The sequence below is a fragment of the Stegostoma tigrinum genome, chromosome 42 (genome assembly GCF_030684315.1).
Source record: "Stegostoma tigrinum isolate sSteTig4 chromosome 42, sSteTig4.hap1, whole genome shotgun sequence".
NCBI lineage: Eukaryota > Metazoa > Chordata > Chondrichthyes > Orectolobiformes > Stegostomatidae > Stegostoma > Stegostoma tigrinum.
Window position 1 is genome coordinate 16202860 of NC_081395.1, and position 14419 is coordinate 16217278.

At 43.8% G+C, this 14419-nt stretch overlaps 1 protein-coding gene and 1 long non-coding RNA gene across 4 annotated transcripts in view; one reads left to right on the forward strand and one right to left on the reverse strand.

Moving 5' to 3' along the window:
* LOC125449411 (zinc finger protein 721-like) overlaps positions 1-14419 on the reverse strand; it is a 34300-nt gene continuing 19881 nt past the window's right edge. Inside the window, exon 2 of the mRNA XM_059641575.1 lies at positions 1-858. Coding sequence (XP_059497558.1) covers positions 93-858 — 766 coding nt within the window. The 3' untranslated portion in view covers positions 1-92. The remainder of the gene's footprint in view (positions 859-14419) is intronic.
* LOC125449421 (uncharacterized) overlaps positions 9314-14419 on the forward strand; it is a 33083-nt gene continuing 27977 nt past the window's right edge. For all 3 annotated transcript variants that reach the window (XR_007246909.2, XR_007246910.2, XR_007246908.2), the window contains exons 1-2: positions 9314-9591; positions 14216-14376. This is a non-coding gene — a long non-coding RNA (uncharacterized LOC125449421). The remainder of the gene's footprint in view (positions 9592-14215; positions 14377-14419) is intronic.

The window sequence follows — 14419 nt, forward strand, 5'->3', positions numbered from 1 at the left end:
GGCAGAATTCTAACACCTATAACTGGACTGGAGTTGATTAACATCAGTAGAAACAGATCCAAACAAACACCGCTCATTCCAGGAAGTGACCATCACTGTAGCTTCTGGTGAATTCGCTGGTGGCTCAGCAGATGCGATGATGTAGTAAATCTCTTCCCACATTCAGAGCAATTGAACGGTTTCTCTCCAGTGTGAACTCGCTGGTGAGTCAGCAGGTCAGATGATTGAGTGAATCCCTTCCCACACTCAGAGCAAGTAAATGGTCTCTCCCTAGTGTGAACTCGCTGGTGTGTGAGGAGCTGAGATGACTGACTGAATCCCTTTCCGCACTCAAAGCAGACGAACGGTCTCTCTCCAGTGTGAATTCGCTGGTGTTTAGTCAGGTCAAATGACAGCCAGAATCCAGTCCCACACTGAGAGCACCTGAAGGGTCTCTCATCAGTATGAACACGTTGATGGGACATCAGCTCCCCAGAGCTTTTATAGCATTTCCCGCAGTCTGAGCATTTATAAGGTCTCTCTCCAGTGTGAACTCTCTCATGTCTTAGCACATGGGATAACTGAGTGAACCCCTTCCCACACATGGAGCAGATGAATGGCCTCTCCCCAGTGTGAATTCGCTGATGCACTGTGAGTTGGGATGATTGCCTGAACCCAGTCCCACAGTGAGAGCATCTGAAGGGTCTCTCATTGGTGTGAACCCGTTGATGAAACATCAGATCTCCAGAGCGTTTGTAACATTTTTCACAGTCTGTGCATTTAAATGGTCTTTCTCCAGTGTGAACCCGCTGGTGTGTCAGCAGGCTGGATGACTGAGTGAATCCTTTCCCACAGATAGAGCAAGTTAAAAGCTTCTCCCTTGTGTGAGTATATTGATGAATATCCACCTCAGATTGGTAACTGACACCACATTTCAACAGTTGCTCCTCAGTGTGACTGTGTTGGTGAACAGTGCTATTTTCTTCCATGTTCAAAAATCCTGTGAAATTGACAAAACAGAAAGAAAAAGTGAGCAAGAACCCACCAAAATAAAAAGGCAGGTTGTGAAGTGGAGCTGAATGAATCTGATTATTTGTGGGACTGGCTTGAGGAAAAATTCACCGTGTAAGCTGCTGAATTGTCAGAAACTATGTCACTCTTGCTCTTTAGGAAAGAAAATCTGCCACTTGGTTTGGATCTACACAAGCCTCTGACCTTTATGGGATGGGAGACAGAGTGAAGGAGTGAACTGGGAGAAGCAGGGGTGTAGGAGACAAATTTTATCTTTCTACAATTTGACCATAAATTCAAAAGAATCTCCCACATCGTCAACCTCCACCAACGAAAAAGATAAAGGTGACAGGTGAATGTGAACATTATCAGCTCCAATTTGCACACAGTCCTGACTTGTTCGACATCCCTGTCTAGATCAACAGTAATGTCCCCCCTTTAAATATTGGGAGGATCAAAGTGATTGTCTCAGTCTCAGCTATAAATTCTACTTTCTATTCACCAATTCCATCCCACTCCCTTGTAAATGTCTGAGGCTGAACTAGACTGTTCTCAGCATTGTGAAATATTTCACCCTGTGACGCCCCCATCATCACCACAATGTCAATTTCCACCTCAGTGACATCACCTGACTCCAACCTCATCTAAGCTATCAGTTCTCAGGAAGGGTCACCGGACCCGAAATGTTAACTCTATTTTTTTCTTCACAGATGCTGCCAGACCTGCTGAGGTTTTCTAGAAACTTTGTTTTTGATTCATCTAAACTTATCTGCTGCTGAAACTCTTCACTTCCCTTGTTAGCTCAACACTTAATTCAACATATTCCTGGCTGGCCACCAACATTCAACTTCCCAGTCATTTAAAACTCTGCTCCCATCATTGCCTGTGCTCAATGACCTATAAAGGCTCCCATTTGCAAAGCATGGACACATTTAAAATTTTCACTCTGGTTTTCCACCTTGGCTGTGATCCCTCCTCATCTCTTCCAGCCCTACAACCCACTGAGATCTCTGCACTCACGGAATTCCAGTTTCTTAGGCATTCCATAACATAATCTGTCCACTATAGGTGGTTGTTCTTTCAGTTCACTGGGTCCAAGCTCTGGAATTCCATCCTTAAACCAGTCCATCTCACTTTCCTTTTAAAGGTACTAATTGAAAAATATCTTTTTAACCAAATATTTAGACTTCTGCCTTAAAGCTTGATGTGGCTTGATGTCAAACGCTGTTTTGTAAAAATTTCCTGTGAAATGGGGCATTATATTTCTTTAAAAGTGTTGTTGACCTGGACATGCACCATAAGACATAAGACCAGAAATTAAACCAATCAGCCATTCAAGTCTGCTCTGTCATTCAATCATGACTGATAAGTTTCTCAACCTCATTCTCCCACTTTCTCCCCGTAACCCTCGATCCCCTTGGCAATCAAGAACCTAGCTATGTCTTAAATATACACAATGACCTGGTCTCCACAGCCTTCTGTGGCAGTGAATTCCATAGATTCACCACTCTTTGGCTGAAGAAGTTTCTCCTTATCTCTGTTCTAAACGGTCTTCCCTTTAGACCGAAGAGCCTGGCGTCAGTGGTAGGGAAGCTGCTGGAGAAGAAACTGAGGGATAGGATCTATTCCCATTTGGAAGAAAATGGGCTTCTCAGTGATAGACAACATGGTTTTGTGCAGGGAAGGTCATGTCTTACCAACTTAATAGAATTATTTGAGGACGTGACAAAGTTGATTGATGAGGGAAAGGCTGTAGATATCATATAAAAATGGACTTCAGTAAGGCGTTTGATCAGGTTCCCCATGGCAGGCTGATGGAGAAAGTGAAGTCACATGGGGTCCAGGGTGTGCTAGCTAGATGGATTAAAAAAAACTGGCTAGGCAACAGGAGTCAGAGAGTAGTACTGGAAGGGGGTTTCTCAAATTGGAGACCTGTGGTGTTCCGCAGGGATCTGTGCTGGGACCACTGTTGTTTGTGATATATGTAAATGATCTGGAGGAAGGTGCAGGTGGTCTGATTAGCAAGTTTGCAGATGACATGGAGATTGGTGGAGTGGCAGGTAGTGAAGGGGACTGTCAGAGATTACAGCAGAATATAGATAGACTGGAGAGGTGGGCAGATAAATGGCAGATGGAGTTCAATCTGGGCAAATGCGAGGTGATGCATTTTGGAAGGTCTAATTCAAGGGCGAACTATACAGAAAATGGAAAAGTCCTAGGGAAAATTGATGAACAGAGAGATCTGGGTGTTCAGGTCCGTTGTTCCTGGAAGGTGGCAACGCAGGTCAATAGGGTGGTCAAGAAGGCATACGGCATGCTTTCCTTCATCAGATGGGGTATTGAGTACAAGAGTTGGCAGGTCATGTTGCAGTTGTATAGGACTTTGGTTCGGCCACATTTAAAGTACTGTGTATAGTTCTGGTTGCCACATTACCAAAAGGATGTGGATGCTTTGGAGAGGGTGCAGAGGAGGTTCACCAGGATGTTGCCTGGTATGGAGGGCGCTAGCTACGAAGAATGGTTAAATAGATTAGGATTATTTTCATTAGAAAGACAGAGATTCAGGGCAGATTTGGTTGAGTCTACAAAATCATGAAGGGTATAGACAAGGTGGATGGCAAGAAGCTTTGTTCCCCAGAGTGGGGGACTCAATTACTAGGGGTCATGAGTTCAAAGTGAGAGGAGGAAAGTTTATGGGAGATATGCATGGAAAGTTCTTTATGCACAAGGTGGTGGGTGCCTGGAATGCGTTGCCAGTAGAGGTGGTAGACACAGACACGTTAGTGTCTTTTAAGATGTATCTGGACAGGTACATGATGGGCAGGGAGCAAAGGGATACAGACGCTTAGAAAACAGATGACAGGTTTCGACAGAGGATCTTGATCGGCGCATGCTTGGAGGGCCAAATGGCCTGTTCCTGTGCTGTAATTTTCTTTGTTCTTTACTCTAAGGCTGTGCTCTTTGGTCCAAGCCTCTCCTACCAATGGAAACATCATCCTAACATCTATTCTGTTGAGGCCATTCAGTATTCTGTAAGTTTCAATTAGATCCCTCCTCAACCTTCTAAACACCATCGAGTATAGACCGAGAGTCCTCAAATGCTCCTCATATGTTAAGCTTTTCATTCCTGGGACCATTCTGGTGAACCTCCTCTGAACCCGTTCCAGGGCCAGTACATATTTCCTGAGATATGGGGCCCCAAATTGCACACAAAACTCCACATGTGGCCTGACCAGAGCCTTAGAGAGCCTCAGAAGTATGCCCCTGCTTTTATATTCAAGTCCTCTCAAAATAAATGGCAAACTTGCACTTGCCTTCCTAACTACTGACTTAACCTGCGAGTTTAGCTTGAGAGAATCCTGGACTAGAATTCCCAACTTTCTCTGTACTTCAGACTTTTGAATTTTGTTCCCATTTAGGAAATAGTCCATGCTTCTATTCTCCTCACCTAAGTGCATGACCTCACATTTTCCCACATTGTACTTCATCTGCCACATCTTTGTCCACTCTCCTAACCTGTCCAAATCTTTCTGCAACCTCCCCGCATCCTCAATACTACCTGTCCCTCTTTGTATCATCTGCAAACTTAGCCAGAATGCCCTCAGTTCCTTCATCTAGATCATTAATGTATAAAGTAAAAAGTTGTGTTCCCAACACTGACCCTTGTGGAACACCACTTGTCACTGGCTGCCATCCTGAGAAAGACCCTTTTATCCCCACTCTCTGCTTTCTGCCAGTCAATCTTCTATCCATGCTAGTACCTTGCATCTAACACCATGGGCCCTGATCTTACTCAGCAGTCACCAGTACTGCACCTTGTCAAAGGCCTTCCTGATGTCCAAGTAGATGACATCCATTGACTCTCCTTGTTCTAATCTGCTTGTTACTCCCTCAAAGAATTCTAACAGATTTGTCAGGCATGACCTCCCCTTGATGAAGCCCTGCTAACTTTGCCGTATTTTACCACGCACTTCCAAGTATTCAGAAATCTCATCTTTCACAATGTGCTCTAAAATCTTACCCACAACTGACATTAGGCTAATCGACCTGTAATTTTCAGCCTTTTACATTTCTCCCTTTTTAAACAAGAGTGGCATGTTAATAATTTTCCAGTCCTCTGGGACCCTCCCTGACTCTAGTGATTCCTGAAAGATCACCACTAACGCCTTTACTATCTCTTCAGCTACATCCTTAAGAACTCTGGGGTGTAGTCCATCTGGCCCTAGTGGTTTATCCACCTTTAGGCCATTCTGTTTTTCAAGTACCTTCTCCTTGGTGATGGCCACTATTCTCAGCTCTGGCCACTGACTCTCGAATTTTTGGGATATTACTTGTGTCTTCCACTGTGATGACTGACGCAAAGTAATTATTCAAAACCTCAGCAATTTCCTTGTCCCCCACTACTATCTCTCCAGCATCATTTTCCAGCAGTTCAATGTCCACTTTTGCCCTTTATATAGCTAAAGAAACTCTTACAGTCCTCCTGTATATTATTGGCTAGCTTAGCCTTATATTTCATCTTCCACCTCCTTATTTCTTTTTTGTTGCCCTCTTCTGATCTTTGTAGGCTTCCCAATCCTCTGGTTTTCCGCTGCCCTTTGCCACATTATATGCTTTCTCTTTTGCTTTTATGCTATTCCTGACTTCACTAATCAGCCATGGTTGCCTCACTGTCCCTGTACAAAGTTTCTTTTTCCTAGGGATGAATGTTTGCTGTGTCTCCTGAACTACTCCGAGAAACTCCTGTCATTGCTGTTCCACTGTCTTTCCTGCGAGGCTCCTCTCCCAGTCAATGCTGCCCAGCCTCTCCCTCATACCTCTGAAGTTGCCTTTGTTCAGCTTTAATACCATTACCTCTGATTCTATCTTCTCCCTCTCAAATTGCAGAGTAAATTCAATCATATTATGATCACTGCCTCTTAAGGTTCCTTCTCTTTAAGCTCCCTATCAAGTCTGCCTCATTGCACAGCACTAAATCTAGTATTGCCTGTTCCCTAGTGGGCTCCACCACAAAGCCTGTCTTTTTGATAAGATGTATATCCTTGGACATTCAGGTCCTCCCAGCCATGTCTCCATGATACTCATCATGCCATATCTACCAATTTTGATCTGTGCCACAAGCTCATTTACCTTCTTTCTTATACTGTGAGCATTCAGATATAACACCTTCAGTCCTGTATTAACCGTCCCTCTTCTCATTGTCACTTGTTTATCCAGTGTGCCTGAAGTTTGATTCCTAACCCTTTCCAAACACTCTGTCCTTTTGTGTCTGTGCTGGAGACTTCAATAACCTCTCCTGAATTCCCCTTTCCCGTCATTTTTATCACATTTTTCAACACAGTGGAACCTACGCCTATAGATGTTAACCTGCTGTTTTGTTCCCTGCTGGGGGAAGTTTTACCCATCCCTTCACCCCCCACTTTTGAGTTTAAAGTCCTGTTGACCAGCCTATTTACCCTTTGTGCTAGAACACTGGTCCCAGCTTGGTTCACGTGGAGACTGTTCCAGTGGTAAGATCTTTCCTGTTCCAACACTGATGTCAGTGCCCCATGAAAAGTAACCTCTTTCTCCCACACCACTCCCTTAGCCACTTTTTTACTTCCCTCATTCTTGTGCCCCTGCGCCAATTTCCACATGGCTCAGGCAGCATACTGGAGATTATAACCCTCAAGGACCTGTTCTTTAATTTTATTCTTCATTCCCGATAATTCCCGAATAGATCCCCTTTCCTAGTCTTGCCTATGTTGTTTGTTCTGACGTGGACTACAATAACTGAATCCTCCCCCTCTCCAATATCCTTTCAAGCCAGTCAGAGATATCCTTTACCCTGGCACCAGACAGGTAACACACCATGACTTTCGAACCTGCTTACAAAGAATACCATCTACTCTCTTGATTATACAACTACCACTTTTCTTTTGGCTCCCCCTCAAGTGGCCTCCCATGACACAGTGTGGTGGTCAGTTGCCTCACCCTCCCTGCAGCCCTTTTACTCATCCACACAGGGAGCAAGTACCTTGTACTCATTGGGTACACTTGGCAACACTTTCTCCACAAACCCATGTTTCGTAGTGGTGACTGTGCTAATGCAAATCTTCACCCCAAACACCAATCAGTATTGTCACCGCCCTCTAGAATAAAAATTAGTGTTGTTGACCTTGACATACATCACTGCTCCTTCACCTTAATAAAATTTCTGTAATTTTTTTACCCCACAGCAGTGTGGCAGCACCTTCACTGCATGGACTGCAGTGACACAAGAAGGTCAAACATCATCCTCTCTTGTGTATCTTTAGATAGGCAGTATCTGCTGGTAACTGTGCAGAGATAAACAAAATTAACATTTCACCAAGTACAGAAAGAATTACAGGGAATAAAAATGCTGCAGAACATTTTCAGGGGATGGGTAGCAACAGAAAGCTCATTTAGATAAGGTTAGCAAAAGTAACAGTGAAATACAAACACAACTAAAATACATGCATGATTAGAGGCAGGGGAAGTTAGACAGAGGTGACCAGGGAGGGCAAACTTGAAGCATAGCAATGGATCTACAGCAAGGGAATTACACCAGCCTAGAGCCTTGGAACATTTCTCATAATAGAATCTAGCGACAAAAGGTCTGAACTGAAGGTAAATTGACAAAAAAAAACTCACATCTGAAGCAATTTAGCTTTCAATATTTGAATCCTCTGCTGGAGTCTGCAACTGATTACCGTTAGGGCAGGAGTCAAAAAAAAAGCTCTAAGTTGAAGAAATATTCAGGAGCAATTGTGATGCCACCACACAATTGTCAGCATGTGATAATCTCTGAACCACGTGATACCTAAGTCTGCACAAGCCAGTGTTTCCAGCACATTATGACGGATGCGGGGGTCCTTGAAAGGGTGTAGAAGATATTTATCTGGATGTTTTAAAGGATAACAAATTTTAGGACAAGGTAAGATTAGTGAAACTGGGGTTATCCTCCTTGTAGCAACGGAGACTGAGGGGAGATTTGATAGAAGTGTGCCAGTGAATGATTGATTCAGATAAGATGTACCCATTAGCTTATTGCAACATAATTACAGAAAAATTTAAGATGTTGGCAAGAGGAAGATTGGGAATCCTTTTCCCCGCTTAATGGGAAAAACTTAGAGCCCAGTGCTTACAAACAAAGGTGCATAACATTCAGATCCAGATTAATTAAGTGATGATTAAAGATTTAAAGTTTTTTGTTTCAGTTCGCTATGTGTTAATCCTCTCCTAATCCATATTTTCCAACATTTGTTCCTGTCAGTGCAGGAGTCAAATTCATAACACTCTCTCATGTTTCTCCATGCCCAGGATGGACAAACATACGTTATAGATTAGATTGTGACTTGGAATCTGGGCCATTAAGTCCTAACCACTGTGTCGTAATCATCAAGCTGATGGCACCTGCACACTGATCTCAGCTGTTGACCTGGACATGTTTCCACACATAGATGACTCCTGCTTGTTTACAAAACACAACATCCAAAGCCCCACGTTTGGGGTTTGAGGTCTACATTGGGTATTTACAAAGCTGAGCCACTTAATCAGTGTCCTAACTGCCATCCTCCACTTCACCTAGCCTGCAGATGCAACAAACTTTCAAGCTTAGGTTTCTGTCTTAGGCCTGCTGCAGTAGTCCACCTAAGGCCCAATGCAAGCTGGAGGAACAGCACCTCATTTTCTGCCTGTGCACTTTATAGCCTTTAGGACTCAATGTTGAGTTCAACAACTTCAAACCATGCATTCTCTCCTTCAGTGTGGGTACATACCTTCTATCAGTATCTTGGGTGCACAAGTTTGCAAGTAGCAGAACTAACTCATTTTCTAAAATTAACACCTACCATTAACGCCTAGTTTAATTCTCTATCATTTCTAACTGCCAACAACAGTTCCTTTCGCTGTGCATCCTCACGATGGTTCTGTTTGTCCCTCTTTGTTGACATCTTGAAAAAAATTAATTTCCAGCCCGTAATAAGTGCTACTGGACTTGAAATATTAACTTAGCTTCGCTTTCTACAGATACTACCAGACCTGCTAAGCTTCTCCAGCATTCTCTGTCTTTATTTCAGATCTCCAGGAGCCACAATACATAGAATTAATCAACAAAAACGTCTACAGCAATCATTCGTACCACGCATGCTCGAAACACTTCAGCATTACGTTAGTTCCAATCCGTAACTATCCGGGCAATTGATATCAGCTCCGGGCCAGTCAGGAAACGGAGGCGGGGCCAGAGTGCCCGTTTCGTGGGACAAGTGGGCGTCCTCGCCCTTCAGCCAATCAGTTAAGTGAGAGGCGGGGTCAACAGATGACCATGCGCAACGCGGGTCTTGAGATGGCTGTTTCTCCTGGGGTGATACGGCGAACGGCGGGAAAGGAAAAGAACCGTCGGGGAATAGCGATACCTCCGATACACCTTAAAAAGATTTTGAAAATCGAGAAAGAATCTATCTGTTCCGAATCTGGCTGAAGCCGTGCCATATTTTTGGGTTCCTCTGTCGCCAAGCACGGGCTTTTGGTGGCCATCTTGGTCGGGGATCAAGCTGCTGTGGCGCGCATGCGTGACTGTCATTGGTCGGGAAGTCGGAAGTAAGGATTGCTCTTTGTATTTTCTAATCAACCTGTACAGCATTGCTACCGCAAGAAATTGAGGGGTCCTTTGCAGAAATATTTGTACCATCTATTGTAGTGATTGGAACGATGATAGCCAGGCGGACCCCATAGAATATGAGACAAAAAAATTGCAGATGCTGGAATCCAAGGTAGACAAACAGGAGGTTGGAAGAACACAGCAAGGCAGGCACCATCTGGAGGAAAGGAGCAGTTTCCTGAAGAAGGGTCCAACCCGAAACGTCAACTTTCCTACTCCTCTAATGGTCCTCCAGCTCCATACTGTGTTATCTCTGACTCCAGCATCTGCAGTTTTTACTATCTCTGTCAATGTTTCGGGTATTACCCTTCAGGAAGATCCGAAACGTTGACTGCTCCTTTCCTCCCGATGCTGCCTGGCTTCCTGTGTTCTTCCAGCCTCCTGTTTGTCTCTCGTAGAATATGAGTTACCTGTTTGCAGTTGTTAACCTGGTGTAATCAGGGAGTCCTGGCTGATGGATATAAATAGGAGTGCGAGGGAACTTGCTTACTCTAGAAACCGGCTCTGACCTAGCTGGCTGGCTCAGTGTCACGTACTATGCACCTGTAAATAAAGGCTGGCTTGGTGATGGGATACTGGCCTTCATGGAGTTCTTTCATATATAATAATGGTGAAGTGCCAAATGGTACTGACAGCCTGGGTTTTGCTACAGAGACTAACAAAGGGTATGCCAGGTTCCGAGTGATCAATTGTGATGGGGCATGGACAGCTGTTTCTGCGGTCTACAGCTCAACATCTGAATGGTGTGTGGCCTCCCTGATGCTGGGCTCAAGGATGCCTTGGAGAGGGTGCGGAATATTCGCAAAGGAGAGTGTGACCATCAGAATATCATTGTACACTTTGGTGAAAAGGATGAGATTCTGATGAGAGAGAATAAAGGAAATTAGGCAGGAGGTTAAAAAGTAGATCCTCAAGGGTAGTAATAACTGGATTACTCCTGGTGCCACATCCTAGTGAGACTAGGAATAGGAGGCTAGAGCAGATGAATGCATGACTGCGGAGCTGGTGCAGGGGCAAGGATTCACAGTTTTGGATCGTTGGAATCTCTTCTGGGGTACAAGTGACCTCTCTAAGAAGGGCAGGGTTGCACCTGAATTTGAAGAGAAAATTTCTAGTGCTAGTAAACTAGTGCTGGTGGCGGGCAGAGATGGGACCAAAAGAGATAGTGAGAAAAAAGATATGTCTGAGTGTTATACTGTTGATTTTAGTCCTTTTCTCAATCATTCAAGGTAGGCAAGAGCAAGGCAGAGAACGAGGTAGGACTGATAAATTAAACTGTGTTTATTTCAATGCAAGAAGTAAGGCAGAAGAACTCAGGGCATGGTTGGGAACATGGGACTAATATATCACAGCTTTTACAGAAATGTGGCTCAGACATGGACAGGACTGACAGCTTAATGCTCTACGTATGGATGCTATAGGAAGGATAGAAAAGAGGAGGGGGAGTGGAGTTTTTTTGGTTGGGATAACGTTACGGCTGTTCTTGGGATATTCTTGTGAATATGTCTACTGAAGTTTATTTGGGTGGAATTTTCCCTGGAGCGTCAGAGGCTGAAGTGGCCTTACAAAGCTTTATAAAATCATGAGGGGTATGGATGGTGTGAATAGGCACGGTCTTTTCCCCAGGGTAGGGGAATCCAAAACTAGAGGGTTTAAGGTGAGAGGGGAAAGGTATAAAAGGGACCCGAGGGCAACTTTTTCATACTGGGGATAGTGCATTTACGGAACAAGCTACCAGAGGAAGTGGTGGAGATTGTTCCAATTACAACATTTAAAAGCCATCTGGATGGGAATATGAATAGAATGGTTTAGAGGGATATGGGCCTAAATTTTTATAGGATTTTGATTGGTATTGGTGAAGTGCTGTATACCTCTAACTCTAAGTGTGAAATAAAGAAAGGGATGATTATCGTACCAGGATTGTACTATAGGCCCCCTCAATAGTCAGTAGGAAATTGAGAAGCAAATTTGTAAGAATAATAGTGTTGCAATAGTTAGGGGTTTTAACTTTCCAAACATAGACTGGGCTGTCATAGTGTTAAGGGCTTGGATGGTAGGAATTTGAGTATGTACAAGAAAGAGATTTCTTATTCAGTATGTGGATGTACCTACAAGGGAAGGAGCAAATCTTTTCCTTCTGTTGGGAAATAAGGCAGGGCCAGTCTGAGGTGTTTAGTGGGCAAACACTTTGGCCAGAAGTTGGCCTATATCCCTTAAACCCTGTCTATTCATCTGCCCATCCAGATGCCTTTTAAATGTTGTAATTGTACTAGCCACCTGCTCTGGAGCTTGGTCCATACATGCATCACCCTCCGTGTGGAAAATGTTACCCTTAGATCCCTTTTAAATCTTTCCCCTCTCTTAAACCCATACCCCTATTTTTGGACTCCTCCACCCTGAGAAAAAGACTTTGGCTATTCACCTTATCTATGCCCCTCAAGATTTTATAAACTTGTGTAAGGTCACCCCTTCAGCCTCCAGTGCTCCTGGGAAAACAGCCCAGCATTTTCAACCTTTTCAGCCTTTTCACCATAGATCAAACCCTCCAAATCTGGCAGCATTCTTGAAAATCATTTCTGAACCCTTTCAAGCTTCGCAACATCTGTCAGATAGCAGGGAGACCAGAATTGAATGTTGTATTCCAAAATTGGCCTAATTAATGTCCTGTACAGCTGCAACATGACCTTCCAACTCCTACTTTCAACACACTGACTAATAAATGCAAATGTACCAAATGCCTTCTTCACTACCCTCTCCACCTTTGACCTCACTTTCAAGGATCTATGAACCTGCACTCCAGGTCTTTTTTGTTCGGCAGCCCTCCCCAGAACCTTACCAGTAAGTGTATCAGTCCTGCCCTGATTTGCTTTGCTAAATTCAACACCTTACTTTTATCCAAATTCCATCTGCCACTCCTTGGCCCATTCGCCAGTCTGGCCAATGTCCAGTTGTACTCTGAGGTAACCTTCTTTGCTGTCCACTACACCACCTATTTTGGTGTCATCTGCATACTTACTAACCATACCTCCTACATTCGTATCCAGGTTATTTATATTAAAGACAAAACAACAGTGGAGCCTGCAACAATCTTCATGGCACACTGCTGGTCACAGGCCTCAAGTCTAAAAAGCAACCCTCCACCACCCCACCCTTGTTTCCTACCTTTGAGCCAATTTTGAATCAAAATGGGTAACTCGCCCTGTATTCCATGTGATTCACTTTGCTAATCAGCCTGATCTTGGTGAACACCTTCCTGAATTCCTTACAGCCTGGTATGAGGAGTGGCAGATGGAGTTTAATTTAGATAAATATGAGGTATTGCATTTTTGGTAAAATAAACAAGGGCAGGACTTGTATAATTAAAAGTAGGGCCATGGATAGTGTTGTAGAACAGAGAGACTGAAGGGTTCTTCTTTGAAGTTTGCATCACATGTAGACAGGTTGGTTAAGAAGGCATTTAGCACACTTGCTACACTGCTCAGACCTTTGAGTTCAGAATTGGGTCATCCAGCTGGAGAGAGGTTCAGAAAAGATAGTTAACAGGATATTGCTGGAAATGGAGGGTTTGAGCTAGAGGGACTTTTTTCACTGGAGTGTAGGAAGTAGAGAGGTGGCCAACACTTATTCCTCATCCCTAATTGTGCTGCAGAAAGTGGTGGTGAGATGACTTCTTGATTTTCTGCAGTCTGTGTGCTGTACATGGACCAACGGTGCTGTCAGGGACGGAACGCCAAAATTTTGGCCAAGTGACACGAAGAACAGTTGACGTATTTCCAAATCAGGAGGGATTCAAGGGCAACCTGAAGGTGTTGGTGTTCCCATTTATCTGCTCCTGTTCTTCTTCTGGGTGGTCATGGTTGTGGGTTTGAAAAGTGCAGTCCAAGGAGCCTTGGTGAATTTCTGTCGTGCATCTTGTAGATGGTATAGACTGTTGTTACTGAGTGTCAGTGTTAAAGGAAGTGAATATTGAACGTGGTACCAATTAAGCAGCTTGCTTTGTGCTGGAATCTTGGAGCTACTTGAGTATTCGAACTGTATAAAGCTGTGGCTGCTGTAAATCATGAACAAAAACAGAAGTTGCTGGGAAAACTCAGCAGGTCTGGCAGCATCTGTGAAGAAAAAAAAAAACCAGAAGGGTCTGAGGAAAGGTCACCGGACCTGAAAAATTAACTGAGATTAATGAAAATACGAAGAGAAGATCTGTCCACTTCTCCAGATCTTCTCCTGTAGCTGGTGTACGGGCAAGATCCTGTCCACTGCTGATCTGTCAGCACAGAAACCACACTGTGCATCTAGATACAATGCATGCAGTGTTTTAAACTCTTAAAATCCTTCCGTGCAACGCTAAGGAGGGATATCTTGTTTCAATTACTGTCTACTGTGTCTTTGTATGACGTGGATTTTTGCATCATGCTTGTCCTGTTGAACAGATCCTACCTCCCTGTAAAAGGAGGAGGAGATCATGAAGGTGCAGCAGTAGATGGGATTTTCTGTATTTGAGTAGATTCTATCCTTCCCGGGAAACTTTCTGCTTGCTGAGCAATCAATCAATGACTTTTTCAGGTCAGGTGATGAACTCAACTACAACAAGAAGCTACAGGATAGTGTCAAGTAGAGATTCAGAAATTTCTCTCATGGGTCTGCAGCTCACAGCAGTGTTCAACTTCTTGGCTGTTTTGTTTCTGTCTACTTCTGTCAATGAGAAGTTCACTTCCAAATGTCAGGTAGGAAATATTAGTTCTTATCAGACCATGTGTGCTCTTGATC